Source organism: Vipera ursinii (assembly GCF_947247035.1).
Source record: "Vipera ursinii genome assembly, chromosome: 7".
Taxonomy (NCBI): domain Eukaryota; kingdom Metazoa; phylum Chordata; class Lepidosauria; order Squamata; family Viperidae; genus Vipera; species Vipera ursinii.
The window spans coordinates 21,665,326-21,688,375 of NC_139521.1; the positions used below are offsets into that span (position 1 = coordinate 21,665,326).

General features: G+C 50.0%; 1 protein-coding gene across 1 annotated transcript in view; it reads left to right on the plus strand.

Moving 5' to 3' along the window:
- The window catches only part of LOC310642950 (ADP-ribosyl cyclase/cyclic ADP-ribose hydrolase 1-like), a 74,419-nt gene extending 53,709 nt beyond the window's left edge, over positions 1 to 20,710 (plus strand). Inside the window, exon 8 of the mRNA XM_083366941.1 lies at positions 20,639 to 20,710. Within this exon, the coding sequence (XP_083223067.1) occupies positions 20,639 to 20,702 (64 nt within the window). The 3' untranslated portion in view covers positions 20,703 to 20,710. The remainder of the gene's footprint in view (positions 1 to 20,638) is intronic.
- The last annotated feature ends 2,340 nt before the right edge of the window (positions 20,711 to 23,050 follow it).

The window sequence follows — 23,050 nt, forward strand, 5'->3', positions numbered from 1 at the left end:
ACACTCAAAGACCCATCGCATTCTATTCCCGAACACTAACTAAAACTGAAAGGAATTACGCTCAAATTGATAGGGAGGCTCTGGCCATCGTTGCCGGGGTTAAAAAATTTCATGACTATCTGTACAGCAGACCCTTCACTATCTTCACAGACCACAAACCCCTATTAGGCATCTTTACCTGGAATAAAACAACCCCCCAAATATTATCCCCGAGAATCCTGCGCTGGTCAACCTTTTTAGCAGCATACTCTTACAAACTGATGTACAAGCCAGGCAGGGAACTTGGACATGCAGACTGTTTAAGCAGGCTTCCAATACAGCGCTACGACCCAGACCCAGCCCCCGCCGGTGGCATACTGGCTATCAATGAACTACCAGAATGCCCCCTCACAGCAAAAATCATTGCTGACAACTCCATTAAGGATATCACTCTCAGCAGAGTCCTGCGATGGGTCACAACCGGATGGCCTCACAAGTGCCCAGAGGAAAGGTTCCGTCCATTTTTTTCCAAACAATTAGAACTAACCTCACACTTAGGCTGTTTATTATGGGGGAACAGGGTGGTGATACCTCACACAAACATACAACAAACATTAAGAACCCTTCACGAAGGACATCCAGGGATGGTCAAAATGAAGCTTCTTGCAAGGAGTTATGTATGGTGGCCTGGGATTGACAAAGACATAGAACAACATGTAGGGGGATGTTATACTTGCCAACTAACGAGAGGCGAGCCACCCCACGCCCCAGTTCATAGATGGGAAACGACAAAAAATCCTTGGTCCCGCATCCACCTAGATTTTGCGGGACCGATACGAGGGCAGAATTTCTTAATAATAGTTGACAGTTTTTCTAAATGGCTCGAAGTGATTCCCTTAAATAAAATTACATCATACTCCACCATACAAGCACTTAGAAAAGTTTTCGCAACACACGGCCTTCCAGACGTCATAGTTTCTGATAATGGCCCACAATTCACTTCTCGTGACTTTCAGATGTTCGCTTAATCCTCGGCAGGGGATTGGGCGAAGGCTTGCCGGCTTCAGTATAAAAGGTGTATTATATGTATATAGTTCAGTTATGTGGGGAAATTTATGTGTTAACTTCATTGGTTCATAAAGGTTAAGCATTTGACAGATGAACATGAGGTAAACCGATGACAGCGGAACACGAGGGAGTTTTGACAGCTGTCAAAACTCCCGACTCGCGCATGCGCACGAGTTGACAGCTCTCGGCTGTCAAAGCAACACAAGCCGCAGCACGAGGAACCGAACTGTCAAACGAACCGCAAGCTGATTGGAGGAGAAGAGAAGCGGGAAGAAGACCGGCTTGTGATTGGACCGATCGACCGGCACCAGACTATAAATAGCCAAGTGTTCCTGTTACCTTTTGGCTCTGTTCTAATAAACGTGTTAAGGTTACCAGCTGTCTGAAGTGGTTTGTCCAGCCACTTTAAAAGGGGTTTTAAAACCCGCTGTCGGTGTTCCTTGGGGTAAATAAACCAGTTGAAATGGACCGAGTCTGCTGTCCTTTATGACTGGGAACCCGCGCAAGACACTACATCTGGCGACGAGGGTGGTACTGCTTCACGGAACAGATAACTGAGCGAAGTCACGAGCTGACTGTCACTGAGCTGAAGTCACTGGGGAAATTTGTCCCCAAAGGAATCCGCGTTGCTGAGATAGAAAAATTTCATGATTATTTGGAAGGGAATTCACGGTCCTTACAGATCACAAACACTTATTGGGATTAGTCACCATTGACAAACAGACCCCTCAATCCTATCCCCTAGAATTTTGCGTTGGTCCACGTTTCTATCTGCATATTCATTCAAACTGATCTACAAACCAGGTAAAGAAATGTGTCATGCTGATGGTTTAAGTAGACTACCCTTGGCCGACAATGACCCAGACCCAGCACCTGGGGGACAAATTTTAGCCATTGAAGAACTACCAGATTGCCCCCTGCATGTAAAGGACATTGCCTCAGCAACAACCACAGATAAAATCCTGAGTAGGGTGTTAGCTTGGGTAACCTCAGGGTGGCAAGGCCACAGCCCGGGGACTGATTTCCAAGCCTATTTTGTGAGAAGGAATGAATTATCCTCACACCAAGGGTGTGTCTTATGGGGAAGCAGAGTTGTCATTCCAGACAAACATAGAGCTAGAGCCCTCCTAGCACTACATGAAGGTCATCCTGGAGTAGTAAAAATGAAGGCTTTAGCATGTAGCTTCTTTTGGTGGCCTGGCCTTGACAAAAACATTGAGGAACACGGATGTCACCATTGTCAGCAGTCCAGGCCAGGGCCACCTCACACACCTATACACAGATGGGAAGCAGCCCACAACCCCTGGTCTAGGATCCACATCGACTTTGCAGGACCCTTCCAGGGGCAGCTATTCCTCATCGTAGTTGATAGCTATTCAAAGTGGCTAGAGGTGATTCCAGTTAATAGTATGATCACGGCCAGCACTGTACAAGTGCTAAGGGAGCTCTTCGTTACACATGGTCTTCCGGATGTGATAGTCTCAGACAATGGGCCACAATTTACTTCTGCAAATTTCCAGATTTTCACCAGGGCCAACTTGATTAAGCACATCACCTCTGCTCCCTTCCGGTTGTCCACTAACGGCCTGGCTGAAGTTATGGTCCGAACAACTAAAGACGCTTTACATCGCATCATCACGGGCAACTGGCACCAACGTTTCTTTTAGCCCAGCACTCTGCCCCATGCACAGCCACCAGCAAGAGTCCAGCGAAGCTACATTGGGGCCGCCATCTGGTCACAAAACTTGACAGATTGCACCCTGACAGGGTGGCAGCTGAAACAGAGCTACCAGTTCCTCCAAGACAATTCAATGTTGGGGATTATGTTTGGGCCAGAAACTTTGGGCTGGGGAACAAATGGTTACCTGGGGTGATTATTATTCGCATGGGGCCTATTTCTTATCTTGTGGAGGGGGAAGGGGGCCATCAGTTTAGACGGCACATAGATCAATTGAGGAAAAGGGGATTGAGCAATCATCCTCAAGCTCCGGGTGGACAATCATCTTTGGGTGAACCAGGCACCCCTGCCAACAACACCCAGGAAAAGTCCCAGCAATATGGACAAAGAAACCTTTCAGACTCTGGGAGAGACCCCAGTTTCCCCCCCCCCCCAATATTGCCCTAAATCACCAGGGCAGCAGAAACTCCGTGGCTGTGAATCCCCTACCTCCTACATCACCTTCAGCCGGGGAATGCATAGCAGACGATTCCCTGAGACGCTCTGCCAGGACAAGAAGGCCACCAGCATACTTCAAGGACTATGATTGGTCTGGGGGGCAAGAGTCTGACTAAAAACACCTGTCACAAAACTGTAAAACAAAAAGAATTCTGTAAATAGTTACTTGTTTAATTGTGGGGGGGAAGGGGTGTAATGTATAATAGTTAAAAGTGCATTTGACAGTTGCGGTTTGACAGTTCCCTCTGACAGCTGCGAGTTGACAGCTCCACATGCGGTTACCGCTAACAGCTACGAGTTGACAGCTCCACATGCAGTTACCGCTGATTGGTTAAGAACACAAGCGGCGGGAGAATCCTCGGCCGGGGATTGGGCGAAGGCTTGCCGGCTTCAGTATAAAAGGGGTTTTAAAACCCGCTGTCGGTGTTCCTGAGGGGTAAATAAACCAGTTGAAATGGACCGAGTCTGCTGTCCTTTATGACCGGGAATCCGGGCAAGACACTACACAAAACATTATAGAAGCAAGCACAGCTATTTATACGGTTGGCCTCTAGGCGGCAACTAATAGATTTAAAGTATTAGTTTCCTGCCCAAATCTACAAAACAGACTGGAGACAGCAAGTCTAGCTCAGCCCAGCAACTGTTACATAATAGATAGAAAGTAGGTCAGCCATTAAGCAAACAGTCAGACATAAAGCAAGTGATTTAAACATACAAGGCCAATACATTACACCCCTTCCCCCTAGATAGCACAAACTCTCATTTGTTTTACATAATCTTGCAGATACTTAGGCGGCCTTTGTGCTCGTTCAGAATGTCTAGGGGTTACAGAGATCTCCTGGTCTACCTGATTGCCTGCCGGGTTGGGTAGACCAGGGTTCAGAGGTTCAGTGGAGTCAGAGTGAATTGAATCCCTTTGGCTGGCCTGTCCCAGTCGGCCCAAACCAAAGTCCAATGGTGCAGCGAAGTCTGCAGGGTTGCTTCTTGATGCAGGTTGTCTGTCCAGATCCTGGGATACAGTTTGTGTGTCAGAAGGGGACTCTTCTACGGCTATTCCCCTGTCACCATGTACATGAGCTCTCTCAGAGCATGCAAACTGCTCTGTTGGACCACTGATCTGTGGACCCAGTGTCTATTCCTCTTGGGAGTCCTGAGCCAGCCACTGGTCTGCTAGCCACTGCCGCCGCTGATCATTTTGCCAGTGAATGACTTGCCTATCTTCCAGGACCACCTTGTAGGAAAGTGGTCCTGACACCTTAACAACCTTTGCTGCCACCCACAAAGCTCCTTGCCTGTAATTCCAGGTCCAAACCCAGTCACCCACTTGTAAGTTTCTTGGTGCCTTTGGATGTGCAGTGTCAGAGGCTACTCTGTTGGGGTGCACCCTGTCCAGTTTAGTGATCAGCCACCTGCCCCAGCAAAGCTCAGCTGGGCTCTTGTCCGTGGCGGTGCAAGGCACGGGTCACCTACTTGTAAGTTTCTTGGTCCTTTGGATGGGCAGTGTCAGAGGCTACTCTGTCGGGGTGCAGCCTGTCTAGTTTAGTGATCAGCCACCTGCTGCAGCAAAGGTTGTCTGGGCTCTTGCCCATGGCGGTAAAAGGTATTGTATGCTGGCAGAGTAGAAAATCACCAGCCTGTGGTGCCAGTCCCCTGTGATGGTGCATTTCAGGGATTCCTTGGTTGTGTGGACCATGCATTCTGCTTGTCCATTCAACGACGGGTGAAAAGGAGCCAACGTGGTGTGCCTTATGAGATTGACTCTGAGGAAGGCTTGGAATGCTGATGCGGTGAACTGGGCCCATTGTCAGAGACTAAGATGTCTGGAAGCCCATGTGTTGCAAATAGTTTCCGCAGTACCTGGATGGATCTAGCAGTATTTTTAGTGGAAATTGGAACCACCTCCAACCATTTAGAGTGGCTATCAACCACTATTAAAAACAGATGTCCCTGAAAGGGCCGGCAAAATCTACATGGATTCTTGACCATGGTGTGTGTGTTTCCTCCCATTGGTGGACAGGGGCCTGTGGCATCTCTGGTCTGGATTGTTGACACATGTAGTATCCGTGTACTTGGGCCTCAATAGCCTTATCTAACTGTGACCACCAGAGGTAGCTCCTCACTAGTGCCTTCATCTGGACTATTCCTGGATGGTCTTCATGCAGAGACTGAAGAACCCTGGGTCAGAGTAAGCTGGGGACTATAACTCTACTGCCCCAAAGGATACACCCTTTATGAGCTGACAGCTCATTTTTTTCATAAAAAACTTTGGAATTCCGGTCCCGGGCTATTTTCCAGCCATCCTGTGTGAACCCACATTAATGCACAGTTAAGGGTTTTGTCAGCTGCTGTCTCCACAGCTACATCTCCTGCATAGAGAGGGAACTCTGGCAAATCCTGTATGGCTAAAATGCATGTAGCCGAAGCCGGATCTGACTCCATGTGTGGCAAGGGCAATCTGCTAAGGCTGTCTGCATGGCCCATTTCTTTGCCTGGTTTGTGAATCAGCCTGTAGCTGTAGGCTGAAAGGAATATAGACCACCTCAACATTCACAGGGACAGAATTTGAGGTGTCTGTTTGTTCATTGTGAACAATCCTAGCAAAGGTTTGTGGTCAGTGAAGACCGTGAAATGGCGTCCATACAAATAGTCATTGAACTTTTTAACCCCGGCCACAATGGCTAAGGCCTCTTTGTCAATTTGCGCATAATTGCACTCAGCAGAAGACAGGGTCCTTGAATAATAAGTGATGGGAGACTGTTTCCCATCAGCCGACAAATGGCTCAACACAGCCCCAACCCCATAAGGGGACGCATCACATGCGATGCAAACTGGCAGCTTTTTGTTAAAGTGCGTGAGCACCGAGTTTGAGGACAGCAGTGATTTGACTGCCTGGAAACTTCTTTTGTGGACATTGGTCCACTGCCACAGTGTAACGGCTCTGCCACTGCAGCCTTATTTGGGAGGAATGCATGATAAAAATTTAGAAGGCCCAAGAAGTCTTAAAGCTCCCCTTTGGACCTAGGGCTTGGTGCCAGCTGAATTACTTTCAGCTTTGATTCTGCAGGATGGATGCCATTGGCATCGATGCAAAATCCCAGGAACTCAGTAGACTGGACCCCAATCTTGCATTTCTCCTTTTTAAAATTTGAGTCCCACTGCATGGAACCGCTGAAGGATGGCTCTAAGCCATTCACCCAGGACTTCTGTGGACTCCCCAGAGATGAGCACATCATAGAAGTAGGGGCAGACCCCTGGAATACCCTTGAGCATACACTCCATTACTCCCTGAAAAATCCCTGGGGCTACACTCACCCCGAACTGTAGGCGCTTGACCTTGAAGGCCCCCCTATGTGTAACAATGGTTTGGGCAGCTGCCGTGGCCTTGTCCACTGGCAGCTGTTGATAGGCCTATGCTAAATCTAATTTAGTGAACACACGGCCTCCCTGCAAGGGTGCCAAAATATGGCTGACAACTGGCACTGGGTCCACGTGCTGTTAAAGTGCCTGGTTAATGGTGCACTGATAGTCAGCACAAATGCATACCTCTCTGTTGGCCTTGAGTGGCGTTACGATGGGGGTTTCCCACACCCCACTGTCTATGAGCTGCAATACCACCTGACTGACCAGCTTGTCTAGCTCTGCATCAATTTTGTGCTTTAACGCAAAAGGCACTCGATGGGGCTTAACCCAGATTGGTGCTACTAGAGGATCAAGTCTAAAAGCTATTGGGGGGCCCTTGTACTCTCCCAAACCTGGACTGAAAACATCCACAAACACTTTGCAGACTGAAGACAAGTCTCAGGGACCAACAGAGACCGATGAAAAACTGGGTGCCTGCGCAGGGAATGTGGCAGAGTTAAGCGATAGGCAACCGGATTGATGACAGCCTCAACTGGGAACAGTCATAAATATCGGTGATCTAACTTTCTCACCGGCTGTGTTGACGGTAGGTTCCTGGTGGACAACCAGACCCGATCTCCCACCAATAGTGGAGGCGTATCCCACCTTGACCAGTCAGCAAACCTTTTGTAATCGGCCTTGGCCTTCTCTAACTGACATCGCACCAAACGATGGATTGCCTGTAACTCTGCCATGAAGTCATTCGCTGCCGGCTCCGGTGAGTCCACAGGAGAAAGGGGGAAAAACCGGGGGTGATATCCCACATTGGCCAAGAACGGTGTCATCTGTGTGGAGGTGTGCTGCGAATTGTTAAATGCAAACTCAGCTATGGCCAGATAGTCCACCCAATTGTTTTGCTGCAGATTGACGTAGCAGCACAGATATTGTTCCAGGATACCGATGACCTTCTCGGTTCCCCCGTCAGTTCGAGGATGATGGGCGGACGAGAGGCAAATCTTGATATCCAACGCATGCATCAACTCCTGCCAGAAGCGGGCTGTAAACTGGGCCCCGCTATCAGAGATGACTCTATCAGGGAGGCCGTGCAGCCGAAACACCTGCTGAATGAAAATACGACTAGTGGTGTGGGCTGACGGTAAGCCGCGACAGGGGATGAAGTGCGCCATCTTGGTCAGCATGTCCACCACCACATACACTGTCGTAAAACCAGAGGATGGGGGTAAATCCGTCAAGAAGTCCATGGACACAGCCCCCCAGGGTCTTTTGGGTGTCAGCAAGGGCTGCAGTAATCCAGGCGGGGCCCCTGTCACTGACTTGGCCTGCCTGCATGGGATGTAGGAGGTGACATAGGACTGAACGTCGTGTTGGACTCGGGGCCACCAGAAGGTACGGGAGACCAGGTTCAGGGTCTTGAACAGGCCAAAATGCCCCGCTGCCGGGTTATCGTGACACTGGCTGAGGATGAGTCCCCTGAGTGGCCCTCCCGGAACATAGAGCCGGTCACGATAATACAAGAGTCCATCCGTGACCGTCCAAGGAGAATCTGGCCCCACCTCCTCCTTCCGCTGAGCCACCCACATCTCCTGCTGCTGTGCCTCCCGGGTCCGAGCCCGTATATCAACCAGCTCCCGCACCACAGCAAAAGACTCGATGGGGATCACTGTCCTGGGAAGAAGCTTGTCTTCCACTCAGGAATATTCGGGCTTCCTGGACAGAGCATCCGCTCTTTGATTGTGCCCGCTAGGTATGTACCGAACTCGGAAGTCGAACCTCGCAAAGAAAAGAGACCACCGGATCTGGCGTTGGTTCAAATTCCAAGCGGTCTGCAGGCTTTCCAAATTCTTATGGTCCATCTGGACCTCAATTTGATGCCGCGCTCCCTCCAGATGATGCTTCCAGGCCTCGAACACCATTTTGATGGCCAGCAGCTCCTTCTCCCAGATTGTATAATTGCGCTCCGAAGGGTTCAGTTTTCGTGAATTGTACGCGCAAAGGAAGAGGGTACTGCTGGGCGTCGTTGCCTGGAGTAACACCGCCCCAATGGCAATGTCGGAGGCGTCCGCCTCCACGACAAACGGCCATTGCAGGTCAGGATGCTTCAGGATGGGCTCCTTCATGAAGGCTTCCTTCAAAGTCTGGAAAGCCCGTTGTTCTGGAGCATTCCACTGAAACCGAGTCTTCTTCTGCAGGAGCCGGTGAGGGGGGCTGTCAAAGCAGAAAACCCAGGGATGAAAGCTTGGTAATTAACTATCAATCCACCCTCTGATGTGAGAGATCAGCTGAGGTGGATTTATCCCAATTGTCTTTAGCCAAGTTTTGCCCAGATGTATTGCCAATTGTTGTGAGAGAACTGTTATGGCTTTATATCTGTTGCCAGATCGGGTGAGAGTAGAGCTGGCTTGGCTCGGCTTGGCTTGGACGGGCTTGGGTTAATGGTTTTTTTTATGTTTTGCCGCCCTGACTTGACAAGGTCAACAATATTCTTTAACATCTTTATTCTAACTTTATTCTAACTACCTAGCTGCCTACAAATAGCCCAATGTGGACCACTGGAGTTATTTAATTATTATTATGCGCCTTAGTTACCCTAGCACCATTCGGTTCGCCCTCAGAGGTGCCCCCCCATACTGGGTGCGACCTGCCTCATTTTCCACTCTGCCTCTTGATGAAGGGCCCGATTGTTGGGACCCTGAGGGACGGCTGGGCAGGAACAGGGGCCTCAGGTATAAATTTAATAAGAGGCCCCTGGTTACTTTTCTAGTTAAATTTTTTGTGGGGTTAGGGAGGGGGGAGGGTCATGGTTGGTTGGAAATGGGTAATCCACCAACTGTTGTCCAGGCCAGGTCCGGGATTGATCGCGTAGGGGGGGAGCCGGGGTTAGTTTCCTCCGGGTCTCTGGAGCGGGTCGTGGGATTACCTATTCCCACGATGTTAGGGAATGGCGGCAGGTGTACGAACAGAGGGCCGTATCGACATCTGGGAAGGCATCTCCACTACTTACAAGCGGTGAGGCGCTCCGACCCTCTGTGTTTGGCCCGAGGTTCCGGGAGCGGGGATGTGCAGCCACCTGAGCTCCGGCTGGTGTACTTGAATGCCAGGTCCGTTGTTAACAAGGCTCCTCTCATCCAGGATCTGGTTGAGGGTGAGCATGCGGACCTGGCTTGCATCACGGAGACTTGGTTGGGCCCAGAGGGTGGTATCCCCCTGGTTGATCTTTGCCCACCAGGTTTCCGGGTGCTGCACCAGCCTCGAGCTCAGGGTAGGGGGACGGGAGTGGCGGTAGTTATGAGGGAGACCTTGTGTCCGCAGGAGGCCACCGTTCTTCAGATAGTTAGGTGTGAGTCTCTCCTCCTGAGATGTGGTCCTAGGGTGCAGTTGGGCTTGCTGCTGGTGTACCTTTTGCCTAGTTGCGTAGCAGCAGCCCTGCCTGAGCTTCTCGATACCCTCTCGGGGCTGGTGATTGAGTTCCTGACTTATGGTTTTGGGTGACTTCAATCTACCATCCCTGGGAGGATCCTCTGAGTTAGCTCGGGAGTTCATGGCTTCCATGACGGCCATGGACCTGACACAAGTAATTCATGGCCCGACTCATGTGGGAGGCCACACCCTTGATTTGGTTTTTCTATCCGGACAGTGGTTAGATGATCTTGGTGGGGGCTCTCCAATTGTTATGCCCCTGTCATGGACCGACCATCATCTCCTGCGGCTGGTCTTCCGTTTTGCCGCTCCGCACCGTGGGTGTGCTGAACCAATTAGATGGTTCCGCCCTAGGCACTTAATGGACCCTGAGAGGTTCCAGGCAGTGCTGGGGTCCCCACCTGCCTCCTCTGCTCACAGCTCGGCAGATGCCTTAGTGGAAGCCTGGGAAAGGATGGCCACGGAGGCACTTGACCGAGTTGTACCCTTGCAGCCCCTGACCCGGTGCAGATCCCAGCGGGCTCCATGGTTTTCTGCGGAGCTCCGGGAGATGAAGCGTCGGAGACGGGGCCTAGAGAGCTGTTGGAGGTCCAGCTGATTTGAATCTGACCGATTGCGACTAAGAACCTATATTAGGTCTTATCTCACGGCGATAAGGGTGGCGAGGTCTAATCACTTCGCTACCCTTATCGCGTCCGCAGATAATCGCCCGGCTGCCTTGTTTAGGGTGACCCGCTCCCTCCTTAATCAGGAGGTGAGGGAGGAACCCTTGCAGGGACATGCCGAGGAGTTTAGTCAACATCTGTCGGACAAAATCGCTCGGATTCGGACCGGTTTGGACTCCAACTGGGCAGAGTCTGACGATCAGGACACGGGTGGTCTTGTCAATGTTATCTGGGAGGAGTTCGATCCTGTGACTCCGGAGGAAGTGGACAGGATTATGGGGAGGCTGAGCTCCACCACGTGTTTATTGGACCCGTGCCCTTCCTGGCTGGTTTATGCATCCCAGGAGGGGACACGAGGCTGGTTCCAGGCAGTTATATCTGCATCTTTGAGTGAGGGTAGTTTCCCCACCGTCTTGAAGGAGGCGGTGGTGAGACCTCTCCTCAAGAAGCCTGCCTTGGACCCAACCTCATTGAATAACTTTCGTCCAGTCTCCAACCTTCGCTTCCTTGCGAAGGTTGTTGAGAGTGTGGTGGCACATCAGCTCCCTCTGGTTCTGAATGAAGCGGATTATCTAGACCCGTACCAATCGGGCTTCAGGCCCGGGTACAGCACGGAGACGGCATTGGTGAATGATCTCTGGAGGGCTCGGGACAGGGGATATTCCTCTGTCCTAGTCCTATTAGACCTCTCAGCATCTTTCGATACCATTGACCATGGTATCCTGCTGCAGCGTCTCAGGGGATTGGGAGTGGGAGGCACGGTTCTTCAGTGGTTCTCCTCCTATCTCATGGGACATTCACAGTCGGTGTTGGCAGGGGGGCAGAGGTCGACCTCGAGGCCTCTCGCTTGTGGAGTTCCTCAGGGGTCGGTCCTCTCGCCTCTCCTGTTCAACATCAATATGAAGCCGCTGGGTGAGATCATTCGTTGTTTTGGAGTTGGGTATCATCAGTATACGGATAATACCCACCCCAGTGATGCCCTCGACGTAATGTCCTGTTGCCTGGAGGCGATTCGGGTCTGGATGGGGAGGAACAGGCTTCGACTCAACCCTGACAAGACTGAGTAACTGTACGTACCAGCATCTTGGGATATTCAGAATATTCCATCTCTTTCTATGGGGGTGAGTTATTACCCCCCGTAGATAGGGCTCGCAACTTGGGAGTCCTCCTAGATTCACAGCACCTGCGGCCGGCATCAACTTCCCTCCGCCCAGTGCGCTCCCACAGAGAGGGCCTCCTCAGGGTGCCACCGGTCAAAGAATGTCAACTGGTGGCCCCCAGGGGGAGGGCGTTCTCTGTGGGCGTGCCGGATTTATGGAACCATCTTCCGGTTGAGCGCCGGATGGCACCCAACCTTCGCTCCTTCTGGTGCGATCTAAAGACTTACCTGTTCGAACAAGCCGGCCTGGCCTGATGGGTGATGGGTTTGGGTTTTATTGTTTTTTATGTATTTTAACTTAACTTATTGTTATAGTTTTTGGGCATCTTGTTTAATCTTTTTTAACTTTTGTATTCTTCTTTTTTAACATGTATTGCCCTGTTCACCACCCTGAGTCCTTCGAGAGAAGGGCGGTATACAAATATAATAAAATAAAATAAATAAAATAAATAAAAAAATAGTTGGCAAACCCAAGAAGTCGCTGAACATCCTTCACACGACGTGGGGGTTGCCAACTCTGTAAAGACTCAACCTTACTCGGCTCCATGGTGATGCCCTCAGGAGAAATGCGGTGACCCAGGAAATTGATGGTCACCCGGTAGAACTGGCACTTCTCCAACTTGGCAAACAGATGATGTTCTCAGAGTCGCTGCAGGACCTGATGGAGATGCTGATGGTGCACCTGATCTACTCCCGACGGGGAGTAGATCAGGAAGTCGTCCAAGTAGATCACAACATACTGATCCAACAAATCCCGGAAAATGTCGTTTATGAAATGCTGAAACACGGCGGGGGCATTGGTCAGGCCAAATAGCATCACCGTCTACTCAAAATGTCCATAATGAGTACCAAACGCCGTCTTCCACTCATCACCCGGCCGAACCCTGACGAGGTTGTAAGCTCCACGCAGGTCCAGTTTCGTGAAGATCTTAGCCTCCTGGAGTCGGTCCAAGAGTTCGGGGATGAGGGGCAGTGGGTAATGATTGTGCACTGTGATGGCGTTGAGTTTTCTATAATTGCAGCAAAGCCGCAATTCGGCAGACTTCTTTTTAATGAAGAGCACGGGTGCAGACACTGGCGAGGACCAGGGCCGGATGAAACCGCAAGCCAAATTCTTCTCCAGAAAGTCCTGCAATGCAGCCAACTAGGGGTCCGACATGGAGTACAAACGCCCCACTGGGAGAGGCGCATCAGGGACTAAATCAATGGGGCAGTCATAGGGCCTGTGCGGGGGTAATTGATCCGCCTCTGTTTCGCTGAACACATCAGCAAAGTCGGACAGTTCGGGAGGCAAGGAAACCCCTGGGGAACCCTCCACCTGGCCGGCAAAGATATGGCGGGTGTGGTCCACGCACTGCAAGCTTGGGAAGGTGAACATGTTCTGTGACCAATAGATCTGTGGATCATGCGCCCGGAGCCATGCCAGTCCCAAGACCACGGGGAAATGCAGATCTGATGTGATATAGAACTGGATGGCCTCCACATCGGAACTGATGGCCATACATAATGGTTGCGTGGTGGCCGTAATTGGCCCAGACAGGAGCACTCGACCATCGATAGTCTCCACTAACATGGGCGGATCCACCGGGCACTGGGGAACAGCCCATTTGGCCACAAATGCTGAGTCCATAAAATTTGTGGTGGCCCCAGAGTCAATTAAGGCATGGACTGGAATACCTTTTGGCTTGCCAGGAAGGATCAGACGTGCCTCCAATATCAGATGCCGTGGAGGTCCACAGGCAGCATCGGAAAGACGTCGCTCAGTGTTGTTCTGGGACGCCCGATCTATCACACCACTCTAGATCGGGCTCGGGGCGTTTCCCGACAGAAAAGTAGGGGACTTTCTCGGGGCAGACTCGGTCACTGATGCCCGCTGTCGCTTCTTTGGGCAAAAAGCAGCCAAATGCCCAGGGTCCCTGCAGTAAAAACACAAGCCCCCCAATCGTCGTCTGTTGATTTCAGTCACCGATAGACGAGACCTGGCGGCACCCAGCTCCATTGGCTCCTCCCTTTGAACTGGGGTCTCATGCACAACAGGGGCTGCAGGGGTCTGTGGGGTGGCACGGCGACTCCTTCGCTGCTGCAACCGAGCATCGATCCGCAGGCAGAGATGGATCAGCCCATTCAGGTCTGAGGGAATATCCACACGGGCCAGCTCATCCAACATCTCATCCGACAATCCATCTTGGAAGGCATCCACAAGCGAAGCCTCATTCCAGGCGGAATCCTGGCTAAGCAGCCGAAAATCACTGATATAGCCCTGTAGGGGGCGTTGACCCTGCCTCAGAGCTTTCAGGCATCGAGTAGCAGTCTGCGTCTTTATAGGGTCCTCATACATCAGACGTATATGATCACAAAACCCCACAAAGTTGTCCAACAATGGACTAGGTTGAGCCAGCAGAGGCGTGCCCCAACGAGCTGCATCACCCGAAAGAAGGCTTAACACAAACCCCACCTTATCCCGGTCAGTGGGGAAATCAGCTGCTCTCACGCTGATAAAGAGCTGGCATTGTCCCAGGAAAGCAGGAAACAGTTCTGGATTGCCTGTAAATTTATCCGGCATTGCAACTTGGCATTTTCTCCTGGGTGGGGGTGATGGTGGGGGTGCAGCATGGACCTAAGCTTGCAATTGAGCCACCTGAGCTGCCAACAAAGTGAGTTGCTGGGCGAGCTGGGCATTCTCAGCACGTAGCTGCTCCATAATAATAGTAAGGGGTGGGAGGCTGAAGGCAAACTGTTCTGTACCAGCCTGCTACCGGCCCTGCAGATAAGGCAGGGACAGCCCCTTTACAAGAAGGCAAGAGGCTGGAACTAAGCCTGCCAAATTTATGGACACAAAAGCAAACAGAGCAAAAACAAGACACGAACCATGAAACAGGAGCTATTCAAATGGTTGCCTTCAGCAAACCAGCCCTCCCATGCATTCCCCTTTTAAAAAGTTCAGGGCGTGGCTTCTCTCTGCCTCCTTCCGAGGTGCCCCATTGCCTTCCTCTGTTTACTCCTGATTGACTGCCTCCTGCATCAGGCGTCCTTGAACAGGGCCAGCTGTGGGTCATCTTCATCCACGCTGTCAGGCTCACACAGCTGGGTCTGCGTCATAACCAGGTGGGAGGGGCCTGGCTGAGGGCTCTCATCAGCAAGCTCTCCAACACCCTCAGTAACCTCTCCAACACCCCTCCTCCTCCTCTGAATCGTCCGACCCAACTGCCGAACCCACAGGCTGACCCTGAATCACAACACTTAGTGACTGTTCAAAGTTATAATGGCACTGAAAAAAGTGCCCTCAAGCCACAGTTGAGCGAGACACCTGCCTGCCCTCCCAGTGGTGCTCTTCCTCCTGTCCGAGGTTTTCATTGTTGTGAGCATTTCTGTTGAGGATTAGCAGCAAGGGTGGGGTGGGGTTGTTTGGTTTTTATTCCCCCTGTCTGCTGGGTGGTTGCAGCAGGTTTTGGTCACTTCACATTACCCTGGGAGATTGTGACTATCACAAATATGAATCAGTTGCCAAGCATCTGAATGTAAATCACAAGACCCTGGAGATGCTGCAACATTCCAGCTGATCAGTGCTTCTTCTGGGCTAAGAAGTGCCAGGATCAGTGCCGAACTCCAGCTGAAGACTGGCACTGATCCTGATGCTTCCACTGAGCCCTGACAGCCCCGAGGAAGCGCTGATCCTTGTGCTTCTGCTGAGCCCTAACATCCCTGCAGCTCCAGCTATCTCTTGTTCAGGCTTGTGTGGTGCTGCCATTCCCCTCTCCTGCTACCACTTTTCTAGGATGGCCATGTACCATTTGCCTGGTGCCAATGTACACAGGTGGTACCCGTACCACTGATTGAAAAGCCCTGATTTAGTGGGCCTGTAAATCCCTTGAATTTCACCACCAATGTGGCTTTGCCCTTGACTGCCACTCGGGAGTTCTGGAAGTCTGTGAGTAAAATGATAGATGGTCAAAGTTTGACCCACCTGTTGCTGTGGCTGCAAATGTGCCGGAAGGTTCTTATGGAGACGATGGACACAGCTGAACCTGTGTCCAGTTCCATTTTACATGGAACTCCCTGAAGCTTGACTTGCTTGAGGGGTTGGTGGCTACCAGTGTGGAACATGCTCCCATGACTGGAGCAGAATCCTACTCGGTGTTGCCCCGGGGCCCCAATACCTCTCCTGAATGAGTTGTCTGGCTGGCAGTCCCTCTGGCGACCTCGACAGACGGTGGCAATGTGGCCTGGTTTTCCACACACCCGGCACGTGGCTATCTGGAAACGGCATTCCACTCATTGATGGCAGCTTCCACAGCTCATGCACCTAGGGAACGGAACTGCCTTGTCAGATGGCCTCGGTCCCTTCTTCTGGTGCCTCTGTATCTTGTTGACATTGTGCTCAGAGTCGGTGTCTTTCAACCACTCAGCGTCCTCGTGGTGGACGGGTTCTGTGCTTGGCACACTTTTGGGGGGGGGTGCAGTGCCTTAATAGCCCCTCCAGCAGCTTTGTCTGCCATGACCTCCTTCAAGGCCTCTTATAGCAAGAGAGTCTCCTTAGCAAAAAGTTTTTGTTGGAGCTGTCTGTTCCTGAGTCCACAGACTAAGCGGTCTCTTAGTCTCTCTTCTAAGTCAGCGAAATTGCATCGTTGTGATGCCTGCTGAAGTGCTGTGATGAATTCCGTTGCAGACTCACTGGGTTGTTGTTCATGTTGCTCGAAGGCATGCCTCCACGCTATCATGGATAGCTTCAGTTCAAAATGGTCACAGAGCCTTTTTTCAAGTCCACGTAAGTAATGGACTCAAGCAACGCCAGGGCGACCAAGTTCTCGGCGATATTGAAGGTGGCTGGGCTGCACACACAGAGGAGGGTTGCGGCCTTCAGCCCATCTTCACTGATTTGGTTGGTGCAGAGGTAGTTTTCTACATGGGAAATGTAGGACACCCATCTCTCTGGGTGTGTAATGTCGAATTCTTCAAGCTTTCTGACATTCACCATGGTGAGTAGTCATCATGGTTTGTGTCTCACGTTGTGCTGCTGGCTTCTATGTAGGCCCTAGGACAGATCCTTAATGAGGGGTGGTATCCAGCATGGCTTGCTAGGCAGACCGAGGTGGGGTGGAACGTAGTTCCTGCCAGGCTCTGTGCTGGCCTCACCCCCTAGTGATTTAGGCTCTTACAATGAAGCAGCACATCCCACCTTCATCACCAATGTTAGGTATTCAGTTATTGCAGTCATTGAGACAAGGTGTTTAAACAGCAACAAGTTTATTCAGAGACAGAACATAACCGAAGCAAGCTACTAGCTGTTGTGCAACTATTTATACAGTTGGTCTCTAGGCGCGACCAATAGATTTAAAGCAGGGCTTTTCAACCTTTTCACCCATTGTACCACTTTTAGGATATGGCAACATCCGAGTACCACCAGTCACCTAGCAAAGTGTCAAAAACTTGATGACAAAAAAAAAAGTAATCATGGAATTTCTTCACCCCGGCCACAATGGCCTTGTCAATCTGAGCGTAATTGCACTTTGCTGAGGACAATGTCCTTGAATAATAGGCAATTGGGACTCGAGTCCCATCACTTGACAAATGGCTTAGGACAGCCCCCACCCCATAAGGGGATGTGTCACATGCAATGCATACAGGCAATGACTCTTTAAAGTGAGTGAGCACTGAATTGGACGACAGTAGTGATTTTCCTGCCTTAAAGCTGTTTTCATGAACCTTGGTCCACTTCCATGGGGTGTTTTTGTTTAAGAGCCAGTGTAACGGCTCTGCCACTGCGGCCTTGTTAGGAAGGAACACATGGTAAAAATTAAGGAGACCCAGGAATGCCTGAAGCTCTCCTTTTGACCTGGGGCTAGGTGCCAGCTGAATGGCCTTCAGCTTGGACTTGGAAGGGTGGATGCCTTCAGCATCAATACGGAATCCCAGGAACTCAGTAGAAGGAACCCCAATATTACATTTATTTCTTTTGAGTTTAAGGCCCGCTTCACGGAACCATTGAAGGACGGCTTTGAGCCTCTTTGCAAGCACCTCAGTGGACTCACCGGCAATGAGTACATAGTCAAAAGCCCTTGAGCATACGCTCCATGACTCCTTGAAAAATCCCAGGGGCTACGCTAACCCCGAATTGGAGGCATTTAACTTTAAAAGCCCCCCAGTGTTTAACAATGGTTTGTGCAGCCACTGTGGCCTCATCCACAGGTAACTGCTGATAGGCTTGTGCCAAATCTAATTTTGCAAATACCCTACCCCCTTGCAGCAATGCCAAGATGTGGCTAACAACTGGCACCAGGTACATATGCTGCTTAAGTGCCCTGTTTATGGTGCACTTGTAATCAGCGCAAATTCTGACTTCCCCATTGGCCTTAAGTGGCATGATAATTGGGGTTTCCCATTCACCCCCATCTATGGGCTGTAGTACCCCTGGTTAACTAGCTTGTCCAGCTCTGCATCAATTTTATGTTTAAGTGCAAATGGCACTCTGCACGGTTTGATCCTAATAGGCATTATGGCAGGATCAAGTTTAAAGGCTATCGGAGGGCCCTTGTACTCTCCCAGGCTAGTGTCAAAAACGTCCGTGAACTCCTTGTATCTTGAAGCCAAGTTCGCCGCTTGTGTCAGTGGATTCCAGTGACTTGGATGCCCAGAGCATCAAACCAATCAAGCCCTATTAAGCACTTTCTCTGGCCCTCCACCACAATCACATCCAGGGCCCCCAAAAACCCCTTGATGGCCAAGGTGGCCTCGCCTTTGACGGCAACTTGGGAGTTTTGGAAGTCAGTCAGGATGATGTTGGATGGCCTAAATGTGGCCCACCTCTTGCTGCAGTTACAGATGAAACAGAATGTTTCGAGGGAAATGATGGACACAGCTGAACCAGTGTCCAGTTCCATCCTGCAAGGAACACCTTGCAGCTTGACTTGAAGTCGCAGTTTGGGCTTAAGGGGGCGGCGAGCTCCCATGCGGCAAATGCTCCGATGGCTGGAGCATTACCCTACACTAAGCTGCTGCAGGGCCCCGGTACCTCTCCTGATCAGAACATCTGAATAGCGGTCCTTCTGGCAATCTCTGCAGACTGATGCGATGTGGCTGGCCTTTCTGCAGGCCTGTGACACATGACTGTCTGGAACCTGCAATCCGCTCATTGGTGGTGGCTGCCACAGCCCGGACACCAAGGGAAAGGAACTGCTTTGTAAGGAGTCTTCGGTTCCTTGTTGTGGTGCCGTTGGGTCTTGTCAACTTCATGGTCAAAGTCAACATCTTCTGGAAGTTCGGCGTCCTCGTGGTGGACGGCCTCCTCATGCTGAGTGCTTTTGGTGGGCCGCATGGCCTTCATGGCCCCGCCGGTGGCTTCGTCTGCCATGATTTCTTTCAAAACTTCCTGGAGTGAGAGAGTCTCTTTTGCAAAGAGTTTCTGTTGTAGCTATCTGCTCCGAAGTCCACAGACGAGTCGGTCTCACAGCCTTTCTTCTAAGTCCAAAAATTGGCACAGCCGTGAAGCTTGTCTCAATACTGCAATGAATTCTGTTGCAGTCTCTCCAGGTAGTTGAACTTGTTCAAAGGTGTGCCTCCATGCTATCACTGATAATTTGGGCTGGAAATGGTCACCGAGCTGTTTCTTCAGGTCTGCGTAAGTAACGGACTTCAGCTGTGCCGGTGTGACCAAGTTCTCTGTGATATCAAAACTTGCAAGCCCTCAGACACAAAGTAGTGTTGGGGCCTTCAGGCCATCTTCAGCAAATGGTTGGCATGGAGGTAGTTTTCAACCCTCGAGATGTAGGATGCCCATCTCTCTGGGTGAGTAACATCAAACTCCTCAAGCTTTCTGACTTTCGCCATCTTTGGGAAGTCTTCACAGCTTGGGCCTGTCATTGTCCTGCTTCTTCCGTAGGCCCTGGGACTGGTCCTCATGGCAGGTGGTCACTAGTGTGGCTTGCTAGGCCGACCGAGGGGGGGGAACGCATTCCCTGCCAGGCACTTTGCTGGCCTCATCCCCTAGTGACTTTCAGCTCTTCCAAAGAAGCAGGATCCCTCCTTCATCGCCAGTGTTGTGTAGTGGGTTTCTTGAAAGCAGGAGGTAAGATGAGAGGGTTCAAACAGGAACATTGCTTTATTGTAGTAACAGGAACAGAACTGAGAACAGAGGCTTCTACGCAGCTACTTATACAGTTGGCCACTAGGTGGTGGCCAATAGGTTTAAAGGAACCTATTCCCACCCAAGAGCCAACCAATGATAGTCCTGGAGACTGCATGTCTGAGCAGCCAGCAACTGTTACACAGACATCTTAATTAAGCAATCTCAAGCAGCATTCAAAGACACGTGAAAACAGTTCAAGTAAAAGGCCCAATACATTACAGATAGTGGGACCTCAAACTTAATCTTGGGTGTAGCAAGCTCTCTACTGATGTGTTAGAAAGACATAATTAATTTTATATCTCTGGTGAAGTTTTAGTGCTGCATTCAAAAGTAGTTTGAATTTTTTCTCTCATGCAAAGTACTAAGTTTTCCTGACAGTTCTGTATTTTTTTTCATTTCTTGTTTGTTCTTTGTCTATTAAAGTGGAAATTTTGACAAAATTAAACTTTCATAAGCTGTGTTCAATAAGTGTGCCTAAAGTATCCTATACTACTTATATCAATAACTAGAAACTCTTCTAATATTACACAGACATTGATAAGTTAAATCTATATGTCTTCTGGATGGTTGTAATCTATAATTTTTAAAACTGCAGTTGACTCATCATATTTATTTTATTTATTAAATTTGCCACCCATCTCGCCACTGTATATGTGGATTTATATGTATATTTTATTACTATTTTACAACAGGCCGGCACAGTTACTTCAGTGTACTAGAAACCCCAACCACATCGCCTGTGCAGCTTGTTCCTGAAATCATGGTAAGCAGCATACAATTTATAAAGAAGGAACTAGAGCAATGATGGCGAATCTTTTAGAGACCAAGTGGCCAAACTGCAACCCAAAACCCACTTATGTATCATTGGGTCCCCAGTGGGTATGGCCCATTGCGTGGGTGTGGCCATTGGGTGGGTGTGGCCCATTGGGTGGGCGTGGCTGTGGTGGTAATGGCAGACTGGGTGGGACTAAAAAGTTCAATCAATTCCAACTTTGTGAGATTTTTTTTTCCCTGCGAGAAGTTGAAATTGATTGATTGATTGAACTTTTTTTTTGCACACGGCAGTGGAAGCCTGAAGTGAAAAGGTTTTATAAAACCCAGCTGAAGACCTAGACACGTGCCCACAGAGAGGGCTCTGCGTGCCACCTTTGGCACGCGTGTCATAGGTTTGCTACCATGGAACTAGAGAAATAAAAGATAGTTATACACAAAGTCTTAGCTGATCTTTGGTTTGCATTGGTTTAGGGATATTGCATACGCTGTGTGCATTTGCAAAATAAGGAAATGATTAGAAGAATATCTTTCAAAAACAATCAAAATATTCTTATTAGAGGCCACTTCTAAATATGAGCACTACGTCTGTCAGAGATCAAAGCTACCACAAATCTTCCATTAGATAATATGAACCTTCAGAAAATCTTTGCCATCAAAATCAATTTACGTCTTTTATCAGCCCAGCTTTTGATCCTGAGGGACCATGGTAAAGATAAGTAGGCTTCCTTTCATCTATGGCCATCAGAAGTTGGATCTTAGGAGATAGGAACTCCTGACTTTCTGCCCCTGGATGTAAAAAAGTCAAAAGTTGCACATTCAAAATTGCTCTGCCTCCTAATACAGCCAGTAACTACAAAGACTTTGGGAGAGAGGAAAAGACAGTGGCCAATGGTGGGGGCCATATTTTTGGAAAGAACATAAATTATCAAAAAAAGAATGTTCCACCAAATTGCAGTATTATGGGTCTGAAAGACACCATGGGGTTCTTCTAATCCAACCCCCAAGGTTCTGTCTTAGGCCTAATACTCTTCAATATCTTCATAAACATGTTAGATGAGGGAATAGAAGGGGAACTCATCAAATTTGCAGATGACACCAAGTTGGCAGGAATAGCCAACACCCCAAAAGATAAGCTCAAGACCCAGAAGGATCTCAACAGACTTGAACATTGGGCCCTATCTAACAAAATGAAATTAAGTAATGAAAAAAGTTAGATTTTACTCTTAGGCCAGAAAACAACCAAATGTATGGATATAGAATAGGTGGAACCTGGTTCTCCAACCCTCCGGTTGGCCCCCTTTTATCCGGGATTGATGGGGATCAGGACCCTGGGCTCAGGCTTGTGTATTTTAATGCCAGATCCGTTGCGAACAAGGCTCCCCTCATCCATGATCTGATCGAGGAGGAACACGCAGATCTGGCATGCATCACAGAGACCTGGTTGGGCCCAGAGGGTGGTATCCCTCTGATTGAGTTGTGCCCTCCAGGTTTCTGTGTACTACACCAGCCATGGGCTCAGGGTAGGGGCGGTGGGGTGGCGGTGGTTATTCGGGCGACCTTATGTCCGAGGGAGACCACCGTTGTACAGATAGGCGGGAGTGAGTCCCTCCTCTTGAGATGTGGCCCTCGGGCTCAGTTGGGCCTGTTGCTAACATACCTGGCACCCAGCTGTGTGGCAACAGCCCTGCTCAAGCTGCTCAACACTCTCTCAGGGTTGACGGTGGAGTTCCCCAGACTCATTGTTCTGGGTGACTTCAACCTGCCTTCCCTGGGAGTATCGTCAGAGTTAGCTTGGGAGTTCATGGCCTCCATGATGGCCATGGACCTGACTCAAGTAATTCAGGGGAACTCACGGGACAGGTCACACTCTCGACCTGGTTTTCTTATCTAGACAATGATTGGATGATCTGGGAGGGGGCTTACCAACTATTGTCCCCCTGTCATGGTCCGATCATTATCTCATCATTACTGCTAAGCTTGTAAGCCGCCCTGAGTCTTCGGAGAAGGGCGGGATATAAATGGAATAAAAATAAAAATAAAAAATAAAATAAAATAAATCTCCTGCGGCTGGTCTTCCGCTATGTCAACCTGGGCTGCGGAACTGACCAGGTGTTTCCTCCCCAGGCGCCTAATGGACCTTCATCGGTTCCAGATGGCGCTTGGGTCTGTTCCTATCTCCCTCACTGACAGCTTGGCCGACACCTTAGTGGATGCCTGGGAAAGGGCTGCCACTGAGGCACTCGACCGTGTTGTCCCCTTGCGACCCCTAACCTGACACAGATCCCGGTGGGCTCCATGGTTTTCTTCGGAGCTCCGGGAGATGAAACGTC